The sequence below is a fragment of the Chiloscyllium plagiosum genome, unplaced genomic scaffold (assembly GCF_037043375.1).
Source record: "Chiloscyllium plagiosum isolate Xiang-an unplaced genomic scaffold, Cpla_swu_hap1 HiC_scaffold_7, whole genome shotgun sequence".
NCBI classification, from domain to species: domain Eukaryota; kingdom Metazoa; phylum Chordata; class Chondrichthyes; order Orectolobiformes; family Hemiscylliidae; genus Chiloscyllium; species Chiloscyllium plagiosum.
In genome coordinates, this window is record NW_028270145.1 from 1,771,555 (window position 1) to 1,791,737 (window position 20,183).

At 39.1% G+C, this 20,183-nt stretch overlaps 1 protein-coding gene across 1 annotated transcript in view; it reads left to right on the forward strand.

Annotated features, from left to right (window-relative positions):
- Window positions 1-424: 424 nt before the first annotated feature.
- wdr75 (WD repeat domain 75) overlaps window positions 425-20,183 on the forward strand; it is a 39,289-nt gene continuing 19,530 nt past the window's right edge. Inside the window, exons 1-13 of the mRNA XM_043692827.2 lie at window positions 425-573; window positions 3,228-3,357; window positions 5,821-5,886; window positions 5,970-6,069; window positions 8,566-8,690; window positions 10,183-10,253; window positions 10,356-10,472; window positions 11,420-11,508; window positions 12,375-12,533; window positions 13,023-13,082; window positions 13,167-13,282; window positions 18,069-18,244; window positions 19,741-19,904. Coding sequence (XP_043548762.2) covers window positions 479-573; window positions 3,228-3,357; window positions 5,821-5,886; window positions 5,970-6,069; window positions 8,566-8,690; window positions 10,183-10,253; window positions 10,356-10,472; window positions 11,420-11,508; window positions 12,375-12,533; window positions 13,023-13,082; window positions 13,167-13,282; window positions 18,069-18,244; window positions 19,741-19,904 — 1,468 coding nt within the window. The 5' untranslated portion in view covers window positions 425-478. The remainder of the gene's footprint in view (window positions 574-3,227; window positions 3,358-5,820; window positions 5,887-5,969; window positions 6,070-8,565; window positions 8,691-10,182; window positions 10,254-10,355; window positions 10,473-11,419; window positions 11,509-12,374; window positions 12,534-13,022; window positions 13,083-13,166; window positions 13,283-18,068; window positions 18,245-19,740; window positions 19,905-20,183) is intronic.

Consider the following 20,183-nt stretch of genomic DNA (forward strand, 5'->3'; position numbering starts at 1 on the left):
GTATAAGATCATAGACACAGAATTTATAGCAAAAGTCTACAGTGATATATTGAGCAAACCTGAAATTAAGTCTTTCATCTTTAAAGTTATCGCGAAAAGGTGACTTAAAACAAGTTTTGGGATTTATGAACCAAAACCTACATTCTCAAAGATGAAAGACTTAACAATTTCAGGTTTGCTCAATATATCACTGTATGACTGTAATCTTTTACTTTGAATATTGTGTCTTATGATCTTATACTCCACTAGCTATCTGTTGAAGAAGCAGCTCTCCGAGAGCTGGTGTTTGCAACTGAACCTGATGTTCTGTGAGTTTTAACTTTGTCCACCCCAGTGTACCACCAGCTCCTCCACATCGCCCCTCTGACGTCACTCGCACCAAGCCCCGCCCCTCCAGTGGGCGGTCTGAGCCCGCCACGTCGTCACGCCTAAGCCCCGCCCTCTGCCCCCAGACCACGTGGTGGTAAGCTCAGGGAAGATGGTGGAAAAGACCGCTCGGGATGACGTGCGCGTGATCCGCACTGGCGGCAGCAAAATCAACTACCGGCGGCCGCTCTTCTCGACCGACAGCAGGTGAGTGCCGCCTGATGCTGCGACTGCCGGGGAGCCACGTGGCTGTCTGTCTGCTCTGGGATGTCGCTGGCTCGGGTACATTCTAATACCCGGTGAGGCAGCAGTGAGTAACTGTGGAGGGAGTGAGGGCCTAGGGCCTAGTCCCGGCTCCCGCTGTCTCTCTCTCTCTCTCTCTCTCTTAGTCCTGGAACTGGGACAGCCGCCCACCGTCTGTGAACCAGGCCGGGAGGCTTTGCTGTATACGCCGCCAGTGAGTGCACCAATGAAGCCTGGTGTTCGTTGGTTGTAACGTTCTCGTCGGGATGCTGAAGGTGTACTCCTGACAGTTTATCCTCAATATCCTCTTGTTTATTATTGTGCCTTTATGTGTTGTACTTGCATCTTCAATCACGGGTTAACCTGTAATTAATAGAATGGGGACTCCGTTCCTCTTTAAAGTCACGAAAAGGAGAGGCGATTCACTCGTTTGGTAACTTGTCTTTGGGATGTGCCAGGAGGGAGGGTGGGTTGTTGGGTAGCGTGGATCTGACTAGGTAGTCAGGTCCATGTCCCCCAACAACCCACCCTCCTGTCCTGGTACCTTCCCCTGCCACTGCAGGAATTGCAAGACCTGCACAGGCCCACACCTCCTCCCTCACTTCCATCCAAGGCCCCAAAGGAGCCATCCACATCCATCAAGGTTTCACCTGTACATCCACCAATGTAGTTTATTGTATCTGTTGCTCCCGATGTGGTCTCCTGTACATTGGGGAGACTGGACGCCTCTTCTCGGAGCGCTTCAGGGAACATCTCTGGGACACCTGCACCAATCAACCACACTGCCCCGTGGCCCAACATCTCAACTCCCCCTCCCACTCGGCCGAGGATATGCAGGTCCTGGGCCGCCTCGACCACTGGTCCCTCACCACCCAATGCCTGGAAGAAGAACACCTCATCTTCCACCTTGGAACACATCAACCCCAGGGCATCAATGTGGACTTCACCAGTTTCCTCATTTCCCCTCTCCCTCCCATCTTCTCTTTCTCCCCCCCCCCCCCGAGGTAGGAGTCTTCAGATTACCCATGCTGCTGTGTGACAGGTAGGAAGATAATGCTCATCTTGAGGTAGTACTTAAAGAATCTTAGGGGTATGTGTCTAGTTTTGGGAAAAGTGGCCCATGTATAACTAGGAAGGATTGCACCTCAGTGAATTTAGATCAAGGATTTGGTGATGTTACTGTGGAATGATTGGTAGCAGGATTGGAACCTGACAACAGTTTATTCAAGAGAAAGTGAGGGCTGCAGATGCTGGAGATCAGAGCTGAAAATGTGTTGCTGGAAAAGCGCAGCAGGTCAGGCAGCATCCAAGGAACAGGAGAATCGACATTTCAGGCATGAGCCCTTCTTCATTCCTGAAGAAGGGCTCCTGCCCGAAACGTCGATTCTCCTGTTCCTTGGATGCTGCCTGACCTGCTGTGCTTTTCCAGCAACACATTTTCAACAGTTTATTCAAGGAAAATAGCAGGAAATATTATGCAGAAAATTGATAAGTGAGAATGAAAGGCAGAGGAAACAAAGTCTAGAAAATAGACAATAAATGAGTTATTCTTTCATTGTTAATGGTACACATAATGCAATGACTCTAGTGATTAACATGGTATGCTGACGATGACACTCAAGATCTGACTGTTAATGAAATGTGGCTTAAACTAGATGTGAATGGTAACAATATTCCTCTTACAGGAATTTGCTATGGGGTAGATAGGAAGAATAAACAAAGTTACATTATTGGTTAAGAAAATAATATTCTGGATCAATGGTGCTGGAAGAGCACAGCAATTCAGGCAGTATCGAGGAGCTTCAGCAAAATCGACGTTTCGGGCAAAAGCCCTTCATCAGGAATAAAGGCAGAGAGCCCGAAGCGTGGAGAGATAAGCTAGAGGAGGGTGGGGGTGGGGAGAGAGTAGCATAGAGTACAATGGGTGCCCGGTGGTTGAACTGAAGGTAAAAAAATGGGGTAATTACATTGCTTGAGAATATGTTAGAGACCCTCAGAGGTGAAGGAAGATAGAAAATATGTAAACACATTAAGAATATCTCAAAGGGCAATAACTGGGAGGATGTCAACTACTCTAATATCTAGATTAGATTAGATTACTTACAGTGTGGAAACAGGCCCTTCGGCCCAACAAGTCCACACCGACCCGCCGAAGCGTATACCACCCAGACCCATACTCCTACATTTACCCCTTCACCTAACACTGCGGACAATTTAGCATGGTCAATTCACCTAACCCGCACATTTTTGGATTGTGGGAGGAAACCGGAGCACCCGGAGGAAACCCACGCAGACACGGGGAGAATGTGCAGACTCCACACAGAGAATCGCCTGAGGCGGGAATTGAACCCGGGTCTCTGGCGCTGTGAGGCAGCAGTGCTAACCACTGTTCCACCGTGTCGCCCACAAAACCCAAAGCGAGAATCATACCCCTAGACCAACGAGCCACACCATCATGTGGGATGAATTCATTACAAAAAGTGTAGAAGTGCAAAATTCTTACAATGCTTTCCAGAGAACCTTTTTTAGCTAGTAGAAAAGCAGAATGGAACTTATTTTCTTAATCTTTTCTGTTTGTTTTGAAAGTAGTTCTCAGAAACTTAACATTCATTCTGCAGATATTTGTTGTGTGCATCAGGCGATTTTGTGAAAGTATATAGTACAGCCACAGAGGAATGTGTACGTGTTCTGCAAGGCCATAAGAATCTTGTCACAGGCATTCAGCTTAATCCCAGAAATCATTTGCAGGTAAGTCAGTTTTGTTTTAGAGTTAATCTTTGGCCACAACAGAGTTTTACTACAGTGTAACATTTATAGCACAATCCATGCAGTGCGATACAGGAGTGAGCTTTGTGTAGAAGATACTGGAGACTGATTTGATATGTTGGTGGCTGTGTTGTGACTATTAGCACATGGAACACATCCCAACTGACTTAATACACTTGTAAGCGTTCTTCTGAATGGAAGTGACACAATTAGTTTTCAAGTCAGTCATATAACATGGAAACAGAGCCTTCAGTCCAACCAGTCCATGCTGACTATAATCCCAAACTAAACTAGTCCCATGTGCCTGCCCCACGCCCATATCCCTCCAAACCTTTCCTATGTCTTTTAAACATTGTAATTATGCCCACATCCTCCAATTCTCCTGGATGTTCATTCCACACGTGAAACACCCTCTATAAGAAAAAAAAAGCCCCTCCATCTTTTTTTAAAATCTTTCTCTCCTTGAAAATGTGCCCCCAATCTTGAAATCCCCCATCTCAGGAAAAGGGCACCTACCATTAAAACTTTCTATATCCCTCATGCTTTTAAACACTTCTAAAAGGTCATCTCTAAACCTCCGATGCTCCAGTAAAAAAACTCCCAGCCTATCCAGCCATTCTTCGTAATTCAAACTTACTATACCTGGCAACATCCTGATAAACCTCTTCGGAGCCCTCTCCAGCTTAATACCCTTACAACTGGACGCAGTACTCCAGGAGAGGCCTCAACAGTGTCTTGTACAATCTCAATGACTTCCCAACTCCTATACTCGAGGACTGAGCGATGAAGGCAATTGTGCTGAACATGTTTTTAACCACCCCATCTACTGAACTTCAAAAACGTATGTGCCCAAACGCCTAGGTCCCCCAGTTCTACAGCACTACCCAAGGCCCTACTATTAACTGTACAAGTCCTACCCTATTTGTTGTACCAAAATGCGACACCTTGCATTTGTCCAGATTGAACTCCCATGTGGCATTTTACAGCCATTGACCCATTTGACCACAGCCCCATTATAATCGTAAACTATCTTTGCTGTCTACTGTGTCATCGGTCTTGATGTCGTCCACAATCATATTAACCATGCCTTCTATATTCTCATCCAAATCATGTATATAAATGACAAGGAAGGACCCAGAACCAATCCCTGTGGAATACCTCTGGTGATACAGAACTTTTATTTTCCTCTCTGGTCAAACAATATGATTAGAACAAAAATAGTCTGGCTGCAAAATCTAACAGCATTTAAAATTCTGTGCATGTATCTAAAGTCTGTTTATAGTGAGAAAGAAGGTGAAACAAATATGTGTCCTCTCTCGCCTGTAGATTGGGGTAGTGAATAAGACTATTAAATAAAGGAGCAGAATTAGCTCATTGAGTCTGCTCCACCATTTGACCATGGCTGATCTGTTTCTCAACCCATCCTTCTGATGAAGAGTCGCCAAACTTGAAACATTAACTCTGACTCCTTTAGATGCTGCCAGACCTCCTGCGTTTCACCAGCACTTTGTTTTTATTCCATTCATGTCTTATTAGCTTTAACTGATGGAAAGCAGTGGTATTGCTTTTTTTTCTATCAGGCAGAAAAGGGGATCCTGTCTTCAATATAATGAGTAAAAGTTTTCATAAAATATTGGACCATCACAGCTATTGATGGTTTGTTTTTCTTCGTTACGTGGAGAAAGATTCCTTATCTGGCGTTGCTGAGAACCTAAATAATAACTGTTATTTGATTATATTATGGACCAGGGCAAACCCCATTAAAATATATTAAGATAACTTAGACCCTAACTTTTTCCTATTTTAAAGGTAAGTGTAAGGCACTGCATTTCAGATGCAATTCAATTGGTCAAACTACTTTAAGCAAAACACACTTTATTTTTACACGACAGTTTAAAAAAGACAAAAAGAATTGGCTTAACTGTAACTCTAGCAAAATGTGTAACAAAATAACATATTCACTGTTCCAATATAATAACATCCCATAAATACACCCTTGGCACAAGCAAATTCAGTAAAATAGATTGTCTCGCATGCAATTCTAGCAACAGGAAGAGAAGCCCAGCTTTTAGCTTTAACAGAGACGAGATTAAGAGCTTCCACATCTATTTTCAAGACCGCAGCAACTGCAGAAAGCTGAAACTAAAAATCCCAGTTCTTTGGCAGCTTGACTCCATCAATTCAGGCTGTTTCCATTGTTCCAGCTGAAAAAATCCAAGGGTTCGCAAGATATCTACTTATGGGGTTTGAGCAGACTGTCAGACCTCTGTCTCATCTTAAAACCAGGACAAATAACATCTTTTGAAGCCATAGTATCATCATAGTTAAAATTTGCATCATAGTTTAATAACATATGAAGCCTATGCAGTTTATCTTATGTGAAGAATAACTTCAATGAAATGTCTTTTTCAAATGGTTAATGGTGATTTCGTTATTTGTTTATAGTTGTATTCTACGTCATTGGATGGCACAATTAGAATTTGGGACTTCACAGATGGAATCTTAATAAAAGTAAGTGGTGGTGTACTTTAAACTGCAGCGTAAAGAATTTTAATGTTTTTTAAAATATGCATTAACCATAATTTTCCTTATAGACCTTTGTTGTGGACTTTAAACTGCTTGCCCTGTACACGTCTGCTGCTGACGAAAAGTCCATCTTTGCTATTGTTCCAAAAGATAATAATGAAATCTCAGGTAACTAAAAAAAAGTTTACAAATCAGTTTTGAAATCTGATTTAATAAGCCTTCTGCTTTGCCAACATTGCATTGTTTGTGCATTTAAATAGAAAATAAGTACGAGTATAACACTCAGAAAAGCTGCTAATATCAACTGTATTTTAATATCCAGTGTTCTGTTCTCTAAGCATATTGACCTTTAAGCATTGGTCAAATATCCTTTTGTTTTGTAACATAACCTTTGTAGGAGTTTAACATGTACAGACAATCTAGCTTAGTTTTAAGCTCTTTGATCTGAATGTAAGTATTATTCAAGCTGAGACGTACCTGGCCTACCTCACATTATCCTGGATAGGCAACATATAGGCAACAACTCTCCCAGATAAAGCTGTTTTACTCTGGAAATATGCAATGACAAGACAAATGATGATCCTGTATAATAGTTCTGTCATTCCCAAAATAACATTCTGCCTACCACACAATTAAACAGCGCTATGTATGAATTTCAGTCTCAGTATGATGCCAGGTAAGTAGTCGGTACTTAGTGAGTTTTGAGAAGATTTGTAGCTCAGGTTGAGGTTCTGGATGTAGGTTTGCTCGCTGAGCTGGAAGATTCATTTCCAGACATTGTCACCCTACTAGATAACATCCTCAGTGGGCCTCCGGGCGAAGCAGTGCTGATGATTTGTGCTTTCTATTTAGAAATTTGGGTTTCTTTGGGATGCCGATGTCCCTTTCTGTGCCGATGTCCCTTTCTGTGCCGATGTCCCTTTCTGTTCTTTTTCTCAGGGGGTGGTAAATGGAGCCCAGGTAGATGTGTTTGTTGATAGAGTTGGAATGCCACGCTTCTAGAAATTCTTGTGCATGTCTCTGTTTGGCTTGTCCTAGGTTGGAAGTGTTGTCCCAGTCGAAGTGGTGTCCTTCCTTATCTGTATGTAAGGATACTAGTGAGAGAGGGTCACGTCGTTTTGTGACTAGTTGATGTTCATGTATCCTGGTGACTGGTTTTCTGCCTGTTGGTCCAATGTAGTGTTTATTACAGTTCTTGCACGGTATTAGGACAAGCCAAACAGAGACATGCATGAGAATTCCTAGAAGCATGACATTCCAACTGGAACCCTATCGACAAACTCATTGCGTTAGACCCCATCTACCACCCCCTGAGAAAAAGAACAGAAAATGACATCACCAACCCAAAGAAACCCAAACATTAGATTAGATTAGATTTCTTACAGTGTGGAAACAGGCCCTTCGGCCCAACAAGTCCACACCGACCCGCCGAAGCACAACCCACCCATACCCCTACATTTACCCCTTTAACCTAACACTACGGGCAATTTAGCATGGCCAATTCACCTGACCCGCACATCTTTGGACTGTGGGAGGAAACAGGAGCACCCGGAGGAAACCCACGCAGACACGGGGAGAATGTGCAAACTCCACACAGTCAGTCGCCTGAGTCGGGAATTGAACCCGGGTCTCTGGCGCTGTGAGGCAGCAGTGCTAACCACTGTGCCATCGTGCCGCCCACAAATAGAAAGCAGAATAAATAGAAAGCAGAAATCATCAGTAGTGCTTCGCCCCGGAGGCCCACTGAAGATGTTACCTAGTAGGGTGACGAAACATCTGGAAATGAACCTTCCAGTTCAACAAGCAAACCTGCATCCAGATGTAGTCTGTATGTTCCAATGCTTAACTTATGGAATTAAACTTTTTTTTTGGCTATTCGTAATAAGTTGAATACAGATCATACTCAACCAGCCCACTTTGCATAACCTAAAGCAAGATTGTTAGTTGTGATTCCACAGCTGAGCGGCACTTTTTGAGCAATCCTGTAAGTGCTAACAGCTACACCAGAACCAATTTAAGATAATCCGTCCAGTTCATGTTGCAGCCGACATGTGAAAGTGCACTGATTCTCAAGCCCCTTTTGCTCTGGGATGCTATGATAGTTAATGATTTAAAGAAAGTCTGCGAAGTTTACCTGTCTGATAAAATCAGGTTAACTGAAAACACTAACCAAGTTCTTTTATTTAACTAGACTAATGTTCACTACACACAAGTAAGTTTTAGCCACAGGTAAACAAAACTATGAAATATCAACATGTAACTAAAAATCAAATAAAAATAAAATGATATTCTGGATTGAGGGAAAACAACCAGGGAGAACTCCAATCAAGACACCTTTTCTCTCGCAATATAAATTATTTCAATTGTTTGAACTTTTACATTTTTAGTATGAGTACAAAATGAGAAGCTTTGGTAATCTGTTTGTTTTCAGTAGTATTCAGGTCCTGTACTACCAATTATTAATTTAGCAATTATTTCCAATTGGTCTTTTTTCTCTAACCAAGTGTAATATTGGATTTTCATTCTGTTTGCACTTTAAGTTTTGGTAGTCTTTGGAATGTTTTTAAATTACATCATGGAAGTAAATTTGAGGGTCGTTCTTAAATGTTGTACTTGTTCATATGTAAATTGTGGCCATGCTTTGCGATCTCTGCTGTGTTCCAGGGAATTTTCAGTTGGTGTCCATCAATCTGCCCAAGTCAACTGATCAAGAGGTTGCAGTTAAAGACGTAACTGTCGTTTTGGATGATGTACATCAGTCACCGAAATCAATAGCTTTTGGCAGAGAGGTAGGACTCCTCGATTATCCAGCTGTAAATTAAAAATCATTGTAAACAGAACGCAATTTACTTTTTAAAAATCATTTTAACTTATCTCAATTATGTTGATTAATGAAACAAGATTATGGATTACGATAAACCTTTCCTGACAGGAAATGTGCAAATATAACCTAATGTACATTTGTGTCCTTGTTTAATGACGCATGATATTTATAGCTAGAGAAATAAAGTTTTATCCAATGAGAGATTAACCTGTCGCCAAAGTACTAGATGATAGTGTCTACGGAGTGAGAAGGATGTTCTTTCTGTAACTATTACATTGTAGAAAATAGCTGTTGCTGATAATTTATGTATCCAAATAATTTTTATTCAGAGATAAAAGTTACATGATGAGGAAGTTAACCTTATTTGAATGAATGAATTAAGTTTAAAATGGAAATATTCATAGAGATGTACAGCACAGAATCAGGCCCTTTGATCCAACTCGTTCATGCCAAACAGATATTCTACATTAATCTAGTCCCACTAAACCTTTCCTATTCATTTACCCATACAGATGCCTTTTAAATGTTGTAGGAGAAAGTGAGGTCTGCAGATGCTGGAGATCAGAGCTGGAAATGTGTTGCTGGAAAAGCGCAGCAGGTCAGGCAGCATCCAGGGAACAGGAGAATCGACGTTTCGGGCATAAGCCCTTCTTCAGGAATGGGGAAAGTTTGTCCAGCAGGCTAAGATAAAAGGTAGGGAGGAGGGGAGTCCTTCGTGATGGGGGATGGAGGTGTACAGGGACTGGATGTCCATGGAAAATAAGGCGTTCCCGGTCCCCAACGCCTTATTTTCACCATGGACATCCAGTCCCTGTACACCTCCATCCCCCATCACGAAGGACTCCTCTCCTCCCGACCTTTTATCTTAGCCTGCTAGACAAACTTTCCCCATTCCTGAAGAAGGGCTTATGCCCAAAACGTCGATTCTCCTGTTCCCAGGATGCTGCCTGACCTGCTGCGCTTTTCCAGCAACACATTTCCAGTTTTAAATGTTGTAATTGTATCAGCCTCAACCACCACCTCTAGCAGCTCATTCCATACACTCCTCATCCTCTGCATGAAAAAGTTGCCCCTTATGTCCCTTTTAAATCTTTCCCCTCTAACTTTAAACCTATGCCCTCGAGTTTTGGCCTTCATTACACGAGGGAAAAGGCTTTGACTACCTTTATCCATGCCCTTCATGATTTTGTAAATCTAAGGTCACTCCCTCATCCTCCAATGCTCCATTCAATCTATTCATTCTCTCCCTATAGCTCAAACCCACCAATTCTGACAACATCCTTGTAGATCTTTTCTGAATCCTTGCAGGTTTCACAACATCTTTCCTATAGCAGCCATGTATCTCTCAACTTCATGTATTTTATACTTCTTTGATCAGTTTAAATGACATCAGAATGCAAAATGCTTTTTTTTATTTTCTCCAAAACAATGCTGAGCATATTGTTTTCTATTAACAGGGTCAATTTGTTGCTTCAGTCAAATCTCTTGAACTTTGTGTGCTTTTTTTAAAAAGGAGAAAGTACTACAGGTTGGAAACTTTGATTTTTCTTCTGCGTACTCTGTTTGAAGAAACAATCTATTTACAACCTAGGCAACAGAAGAATAATTTTATGCTGATTTACATTTTAAGGTTTCCCTTGAGTAGCAAAGATCGGAAAGGAGCTAATAATGTGTTTACGTGTGTAGCCTGTCATCCAAAGGAAGACTGTGTAGCAACAGGCCATAAAGATGGTAAAATTCGGCTCTGGTATGGTATTTAGTTATCTTACTTTTGGTGTTATAGTAGTTCACGTGCCACCCCTCCCCCCTCCTCCCCTTCTCTCCTCCCCACTGCAGGGGATAGGTTCCAAGACCGACCGCGGAGGCCCGAAACCACGGATGGGTGTGAACCCATTCATTTAAATGGGAAACGTGCCTTCCCAGCAGCCCTGGTCCCTGGTTCTGAAACATTCCCTATAATGTTTTCGGGCAGTAGTAAATTGAAACTGCAGAAACTGGACCCACGGATGTGGAGTTCGCCCTGTATTTTTGGAATTCATTCTCACTCTTCCTCCTTATTACAGTTTACAAACTGATACAAGGTTTTCATTCTCTCATTATTTTGTAACTGCTAAAATGCAGGCTTTAATAATCCCATTCTGATGGAATTCCCATGTATGCAATTCTGTTTGACACGTTCAACAGTAAAATCTGCAAAGATCTACATAACAATGGGATGCTCCATTATTTTCAATGTGAGAAAGGAGTGCTCAGGGACTAAGACCATTACTAAAATGTCATGACTCAATGTTTTAGGAATTGTTTCAGGAATCAGTATATTAAACAGCATTTGACATTGAAGCATAAACATGTAGAAAAAAAATACAAAATGTTTTTTAATCTGCAGCCTTGACTGAAAGGTGTTAGCAATTAGCAATCTCCATGAGCATGTTCTGGTCTATTTAATATGCCGTTCCATAAAAGCAGCTGGTCATTCAGAATGTTCCAAAGTATAAAAATTGAATTAAAGTGGGAACTCATACAATTATGAAGTTTTCCAAGTGTTTCATGTATAAGAATACTTTTTGTACACTTTTAATATTGAATTATTCCCATCACTCAATGTAATTGAGCATTTTTTTTTTTTTAAAGGAAAATAGACTCTTTTCAAAAGTGAAAAGTTCCTAGGTTTGATTTGAATTTTCAATTTTCTAGGAGGAACTTCAGTAACAAACAGGAGTATACGTATTCAACCCAACACTGGCATCACAGTGTAGTCAATGATCTGATCTTCTCAGCAGAAGGTAGGGAAATATGTTCAAGTTTCTAACTTGACCAGCCTTTAAGTGGGAGACATTTTTTTCTTTTTACATTATCATGGTACACAAGTTTCTGAAGATTTTTAATTTGTATGGAAATTAAAATTTTAATACTATACATATTAAAATTTTGATCTTTTGTTTTTCTGAAGAGAACGAATTAGGAATTTGTGATTGTCATTTCGTGACAAGAAGGTCATTGCTGATTGTCAGCAGACCAGTCCAGTCAATTCTGACCACCTGCTCTCTCCCTATTGCACTGCAAGTTTATTTTCCATCAAATGACTACTGAATATCTTTTTAAAATCTTTGTCTCTGCTTCACCGACATAGCATTTTTTTTAAAAATTCCTCATTTTTCCTCTGTCCAACATCTTAAATCTATCAGCTAATAGGAATAGGCTTTTTTTTTGTTTACCACCTCTAAACTTACCAAAGTATTGTACAGCTCTGTCACATTTTTCATTAAACTCCAGCCTCCAAGATGAGCACAGTTTCGCCAAACTAAACTTGTGGTTAAATTTTCCTCCTACCTGAAATCATTCTGGGAAATGTCCTCTGCATCCTTTTTAAGTTATTTTGTGGAGTGTGGGCATCTTCTGCAAGGCTAGAACTTGTTGCCTGTTCCTAATTAGCCTTGAACTGAGTTGCTGGTTAGCAATTAAAAGGACAGTTAAGATTCAACCAAACATTTGAGAATTTTAACTCACATTGACAGTGATTGTGTTTTTTGCATTGTAGAGCATCTTTTTAGGCTGAGAATTTTTTAATTGAGATTTTATGGTGACAACTATTTGTGAAAGACTAGAAAAATATTCTTGGCTGATTCATTTTACTGTGGCTTTTTAACAGGCACTAGTTTGCTCTCTGGAGGAGTGGAGTCTGTACTGGTTCAATGGCAATATAAATCTGAAACAAAGAAAAACTTTCTGCCTCGACTTGGGGGAGCGATTGAACATATTGCAACCTCGCCTGATGGTTTCTTGCATTGTACATCTCACAGTGATAATAGTAAGAGTTAGAAACTTATTAGAGTCACTATGTTTTAGCAAAGTTTTTACTTTATAGTTCTGTTGCTTATTTGGTTAATTCTATTTAAAACTTTCAACGGTTAAACTTTGCTAGCTTTTGATATGGCAGGATCAGCATTTGATACAGATTTGTGTTTAATTCCGAAAAGTTTGTTAATCTAAATGATTGCATTTTAGTGACTAGCTTGATCTGCCATTCCTCCTCCATTGTTTTATTTCCCAAATATCTTGTACCCAAGGTTATTAAGCATCCAATATGGCCTTGCAAGTGGCTATTTGTGCTGTAGCTCATCAGTTTATTAATCATACTTTGTGCATTTAGACTCGTGTATTTCAAACTTGTTCATTTTTTATCTTCTATGATCTTGTCTAATTTTGTAATGTTTCTAATTTGACTGTCTGTCCCAACTTTTCGATATCACATCCTGTTTCAACTTTTCGATATCACGTCTTGGGATTTTTCTTTCAGAAATGATCACCATCCAAAGCAACTTGACTGTTTCTGCCATAATTCAAGGTTTAGTTAAAGGTATGTATCTGGCTGAGACTTGTTTGAACGAGCTATTCATTGGCACTCAATTGTTTTCCATTTTTTATTTTGTTTCTTTTACAGGTCAGGAGGTTTTAACTGGTTTAATGCTTGATCCAAGAAGCAAAGCTCTGGTTCTAAATGGGAAACCAGGGCATTTGCAATTTTATTCACTCCAGAGTGACAAGCAGTTGTACAATGTAAGTGTATGCAGTTATTTTCAATCTTGTCTGTTTCATATTTTTATGAAAAAAAAATCATGCTTTAAGTTTTTTTGTTGCTGCACTTGTCCCATATATAAATAATGTAATAGAATCCCATGACTTGGCTTCCTGGCTTTCCATTGTAAGCTTAGGTTCTGACAAAAAGATTGTAGTGTTTACGCATCAACTCATTGCATTTCAAAGTATTTCTTGAACTGATGCATTCTTCATCTAAGTCATCACATGAAATAATTGTAACATTTATGATTGTCAGTATGTGTTTGGAAATTCTGGATAATGTCTATTTTGTTGGTGTAGGGATCAATGGTTTAAAGCAGTTCATGTTAGGTAAAAACATAATTGTAGTATTTTTCTTAACTGTTTGAGGTTTTGACCACTGATTAAATGTAATGCCTAGCTTTTACAGCAATAATAAATTAGGGTATTCACAGTAATTTTAGATTTACCTGAATGGGTGACCTTTGGTTAGTTTTGGTTAACAGTTTTTGTGTAGATTTTGAATCAGTTTCTTGCATTGAGTTGTCCAGTTTCTATTCTTAGTATTTATTTATTGTGGTCATTTGATTTTTTCTTTCTTTAATTCAACCTTTTATAATTCCCTGTTATGAATTTAGGACTGCCATAGGTACCGCATTATGGTTTAGATGCCCCATCAGTTTTCCAAGAGTTTCTTCTTTTGTAATTAACGTACACCACCCAATCTTTACTTGCAGGACATACATTGTGGGGACTGGGTTTGTGCTGGTTGTAACAATCAAGCCATTTTTAATCTGGATGAATTCTGTATGCTTTTTGACTGCTTAATCTTTTGTGAAGTAAATTGCATGTAAATAAAATCAGGCTGAGTTTAATTTGAAACAATGACCTAGAATTTGCTGACAAAGCAAAACATCATGTCATTGCTAGCATGTGGCAAATACTGCATGAGTTGCGCTCATCACCAGTGGTTGGATCATTTGTGCCAATTCATCATTAGTCTTATGACCGCATCAGCTTGCCATTTAACCATACAATTATCAAGAAATTCTTATTTGTAAATTATTTGCCTGTTAAGCTCATCACACAATGTTAGAATTGGTATTTAACTGCACACAGACTTTCTTAATGATTTAGATGATTAATCGTACGCTATAATTCAGTATATTCTAAACCAAAAAGGTATAAGTGAAACTGGAGTCGCATTCTTGATTGTCTTAAATATTCTAAAGAGGTTTTAAACATTTTCTCTTCCTGTTCTCTTGCTTTTTCTCTTTAACTCAATGGTTTCTTCTTTATTTCTCTTGACAGTCAAATTAGGTTAACAATCAATTAGGAGATAGTGAGGCCTGCAGATGCTGACGAATCAGATTCGATAAAGTGTGGCACTGGAAAAGGCACAGGAGGTCGTGCAGCATCTGAGAAGCAAGAGAGTCCACATTTTGGGCATCAGGATCCTGATGAAGGGTTATGCCCAAAACATCAACTTTCTTGCCCGTCAGATACTGCCTGACCTGCTGTGCCTTTTCCAGTTCCTCACTTTATCGACTCTTTCAGTCAACTTCCTTCCCTACCGTTCCAAGTTTTTTTTGTTATCCTTAAAGCCCATTTCTTGAGAGAGGCTGTTGCTCACTAATGTCCCATGTTTTGTCAAACTGTAGTTAGCTCAACCTCCTAGTAATTTATAGGTGCAAACAATGTTTGTGCTGAATGCTGAAGGAAAATGTCTGCACCAATAATGCTTTACAGCAGATTTTGGTGTTACACTGTTGTGTTTGTACCACAGTAATGTGAACATATAATGCAACACTGGCTACTAAATTTACTTTGATGCAGAATTTTAGTTAGATTGATTGAACAATCTGGAAAAAAATGCATAAGCGATGCAACCCCAATATGCAAGACTTTCTTTCTTAAACTAGGTGAGCATTTTAAATATTTTTCAGCACTTCAAAAGTGGATGTTACAGTGTTCTCTTCTAAAAGTTCTTGTGGCCCAATTGATTGTTTAAAAATCCTGATCAGGGAAAGTCAATGTGCAGCATTCATTGGCTGTTTCTAAATATTAAAATAGTAGACATGATTCATTTAATAATACTTGAGTTAGGCCCCTGTTGGAATATTGTCGGAAAGATGTTGAGACTTGAAAGGGTTCAGAAAAGCTTTTAGGAGAAAGTGAGGACTGCAGATGCTGGAGATCAGAGCTGAAAATGTTTTGCTGGAAAAGCGCAGCAGGTCAAGGAGCAGGAGAATCGACGTTTCGGGCATGAGCCCGATTCCTGAAGAAGGGCTCATGCCCGAAACGTCGATTCTTCTACTCCTTGGATGCTGCCTGACCTGCGCTTTTCCAGCAATACATTTTCAGTTCAGAAAAGCTTTACAAGGATGTTGCCAGGTTTGGAGTATTTGAGCTATAGGGAGAGGTTGGATAGGCATGGGCTGTTTTCCCTGGAGGCTTGGAGGCTGAGGGGTGACCTTATAGAGGTTTACAAAATTGAGGGGCATGGATAGGATAAATAGACAAAGTCTTTTCCCTGGGGTGGGGGAGTCCAGAACTAGAGAGCATAAGTCTAGGGTGAGGGGAAAAAGATATGAGACCTAAGGGGCAACGTTTTCACAGAGGGTGGTACGTGTATGGAATAAGCTGCCAGAGGATGTTGTGGAGGCAATTACAATTGCAACATTTTAAAAGGCATCTGGATGGAGATATGAATAGGAAGGGTTTGCAAGGATATGGGCCAGGTGCTGGCAGATGGGACTAGATTGGGTTGGGATATCTAGTCGGCATGGACGAGTTGGTCCAAAGGGTCTGTTTCCATGCTGTACACCTCTATGATTGAATGACTGTAGCAAAGTTAGTTCTTTTTTACCTGATGCCTATCTGGTCACTGGAGATGTCAATCTGATGTTCATAGCTGAAAGTTGTCCTTGAAATTAATTTTTTACAAAGGTTAAAAAGGGTGAGGTATTTAAACTTAAAAAATGTAAATGCTTGCTGAAAAGTATTTCCACAAGACTATTATCTGAGGCAAACATATTTGTTTGCTTTTTAATTCACATCATCGGGCTGACTTGAGAAAATAGCTTCATTAAAGCAAGTATTAATTTGAAAGCACATTTTTAAAAAGTGTACCTAGATTCAGTCCTTGGAAGAATAGTGAAAAATTCTGTAATATAATTTTATTCTGCTTTTTCGTTTTGCTTGTTTTATTGATTTTTTCCTCCTTTTTTTTTCAAAAGCAAAATACTGTAAATACTGGCGATTTGAAATAAAAACCAAATGTTGGAGAAACATAGCCAGTCTTGCAGAATTTGTCAAAAGTGAAACATTTTGTTTCTGTTTTTGTCTTTGTTTTATTTCACTTTTTCTTGCTTGTTTCGCAGTTATCATCTGTCCCTATCCTTGTTTTATCTTACCAGTGGTCTTAGAATCTTTCTTGGGCTTTTGCAGTCACAATTAATGCTGCAATAGCTTTGGCTTTGTCAATTCTTTTGCGCCCATGTTACCTTTCTCAACAATAAAGCTAAACTGAAATTATATACATCAGTGATATATTACATGATGCAAATGATAGAGTGCAGATTCCTATGGAATGAAATGTAGTGTTGTTGGGACTAAACACCACCGATGACATAAGCTAATTGTTCATGTAATGAGTGTTCTTCAACATAATGACTATATTTATTGGTAAATAAGCAATAAGTAATTCACAGTCCATGAGCATTTAGCAAAAATATTGTATGTTAGTGACAGAGAATGCTGGTAGTGTGAAATGACAAAGAACCTAACTATTCATCCAAAAAGCCTTTTTTCTCCCAGTAATAATCCTGGAAGTGTATCGATGCAGAAAGCAAGATTTTAGATACAGATAATTTATAAGTTCCTAAATCTGTTCCTTTCTCGTGTTTTCATGGGATGTGGACATCACTGGCAGATTTCCTTCCTAAAGGACAACAGTGAACCATATGAGCTTTATGTAAATCAATAGTAGTTACATGATCACCATAAGGCTAGCTTTTAATTCCAGATATTAGTCAAACTTCTATAGCTGACAGAGTGGAAATTGAACGCATATCCCTAGAACATTAGTTTGGGGTTCTACGTTTAGTCTAGTGTTATTACCATTACCCTATCACTTCCCTTGGACTAGTAATCCAAAACCTCAGGCTAATGTTCTGGGGACATAGGTTGGAATGCCACCATGGCCAATGTTGACATTTTCTTCTGGCATGACATTTTATAAACAATGTTGTAGGTCATTTCTTTACCCTATATTATTAATCAGTCTTATTTTTGATATACAAATGGTACTCAAAGTTGTGTGCAGCTATTGTATTAATATTACATGAATGTTGTGTGTATCCCCAATCATTGAGTCATTTTTTCCAAGAAATTTTTCATTGAAGTAACTTCAAACATGTCTTTCACACTTTGGCAATCAAACGCACAGCAATGGTTTTGATGCAACATTTTATGCTTTTGGTATTTTGAACAATTTCTTGGCACAGAATGCTTTAATCTTCTTAGAACTATATGGAACAATAGTGGAATGTACAGAAACAAAAACAGATGCTGCCAGACCTACTGAGCATTTCCAGCAACATCTGTGAAGAGATATTAGAAGTTAACGTTTTGGGTCTGGTGACCCTTCCTCCGAAGAATTGTCCAGCCCCCTCCAATTAGTTTTCAGAATTCTTTAGTTTCTAAATATTTAAAAAGCAGACATGATTAATTTAGTAATATTTAGGTACAGCTAAATTTGCTTCATTTTGTTTCCATTTCACAGCTAGACATAGTACAAAAGGAATATATCCACCAATCAGGACTAAACCAGACTCAGGTGGTCAAGGCAGCCTTTGACTGTCAGGGTACATGGTTGGTAACTGTGGAAGAAAGGAAGGAAGAAACAACTGACCTTGAGCAGCAAATGAAACTTTGGGCTTATAATGAGGAACAACAGAGGTGAGCTTTCCAAACCCAAATACCATGCACAGAAATGAAATATATTAACTTATTTTTTAATCATCTTTAAATAGAGCCACTGAAGTTGGATTTAGAGCAATGAACCTCTTGTACTTTTTAGTTAAAATATTTGAATTATGTCAAGTGTTTTACTGACTTTTGAAATTTTTACTGTAGCTGTTGATTGTAGCAATATTTCTTATAAAGCTATATTACTAAAAGTATATAAATCACTTGTTACTTTCTCTTGTTAGGTGGAAAGTAGTCCTTGAAACCCCTGTGTCAGAGGGTGTGAATGTTTTGCTGTTTTTGTTAGAAGCCGTGCTTTTTTTCTTTAACAGCAACATTATTTGCTGCTTGAAGTATAACTCTTCATCCTGTATAGTTAAACTGGCTGTTATAAATGATTAGGAATTTATTTGTAACCTCAAAAGAGATATGATGGCAGTGTTGTGTAATTAGTCTGCATCCATTCATTGCACAGCTGGCAGCTTGTTAAATTCATGCCCACTTTTACCTGTGAAGTTCATTGTTAGCACATCAGCTGAAAGCGTGATGTAAATACTTAAAAGCAGTTTTATGCCTTAAGGGGAGGGGCATTGTACCTGTAAATGTAAGAAGCCATTTTTACACTGAAGTCTAGAAAATGGCTGAATGTGCCAGAGAGAGAACCTCCAGAAAGGGGTGTGATTGCACCAGCAACTTAATTTATAATTGCCCCCTTTAAATTGCATTGATTAATTCTGGTTAATGTACAAAGTTGGTTGGAGTGTGGGCTTGCACATCAGACCACATTTCTAATTCTCATTTGATCATGAGTAACTAAAGAATAGTAGTGAATGGCCAGATTTGACCCCTGTATTTTGAAGAATCTTGGCTTATATGCACTTATACAATTTATAATCTAAAGGAGAGATTTTATTTATTTCTGCTACTGAACTTTAGCTTTTCTCTAGTAAGAAAAAACTTTCTTAAGCAATTGCTAGATGGAACAGTTTGAAGGCGCTCCTTCATTGATTCCAGAGTTTTCACAGGAATCATGCTTGCTATAACTAGCTTTAATATTCAAGTAAAATAGAATACCAACAGGGTTAGAAGTAGCATTACAAATTCTGATCTCTGCATTCTAAATTACCGTTCATCCACTGCTGGCTGTCTCCAGTTTTCTAGATCCTATGTTCTAGAATTCTCTCTATAACTTTTTTCTTCCTGTACCTCAATTTCTTCTTCGACATTTTTAAAATTTAACTCCTTGATTAAACTTTCAATCATCTGACTAACTATGTCCTGATGTAAATCAGTGTCCTTGCTTTTTTTGTACTAATTCTATTGTGAAAGACCTTGGGCTGCTTCATTAAGGAGCTGTACAAATAAGTTGTGGTATTAAGATCCACTAAATATCTCTGATAGGGAAGTACTGCAATAAATTGAAATGTATCAAATGTCATTTGCTGTGTAATTTTAATTAATAAAATTTATTTCTTTCCTCATGACAGTTTTGCCCTTAATACTATGATAAATGCACCACATGAGAGCCACATCTCAGCACTTTGCTTTCAAAATTTGACTGGCTCTAGAAGTGAGCCAGCTACGTTGGTAACGGCTGGACTCGATTGCCAGTTCAAAGTCTGGATTCTTGGAGATGATTCAGATATATACAGTAAGTACTTAGCCATTTGCAAGCAGCCATTTGAGATAGCTCCTCTTCACTTCTAAAAATTTCTTTTGAGCTTTGAGTAATGTACCAGATCAATAATTGAGGGTAATGGAACATCAATCCTAAATTATTAAGAGACCTATTTGTTTCTATTTTCTCCCATTTATGGTGCCTTTGACTATCAAACTGATTCGGGCAACTTGAAAATCGATATTTCCTGCTCAACAAAATGTAATAGCCCGTGAGGTTATTTCGCACATGGTGTCTGTGTTAATTTATCAG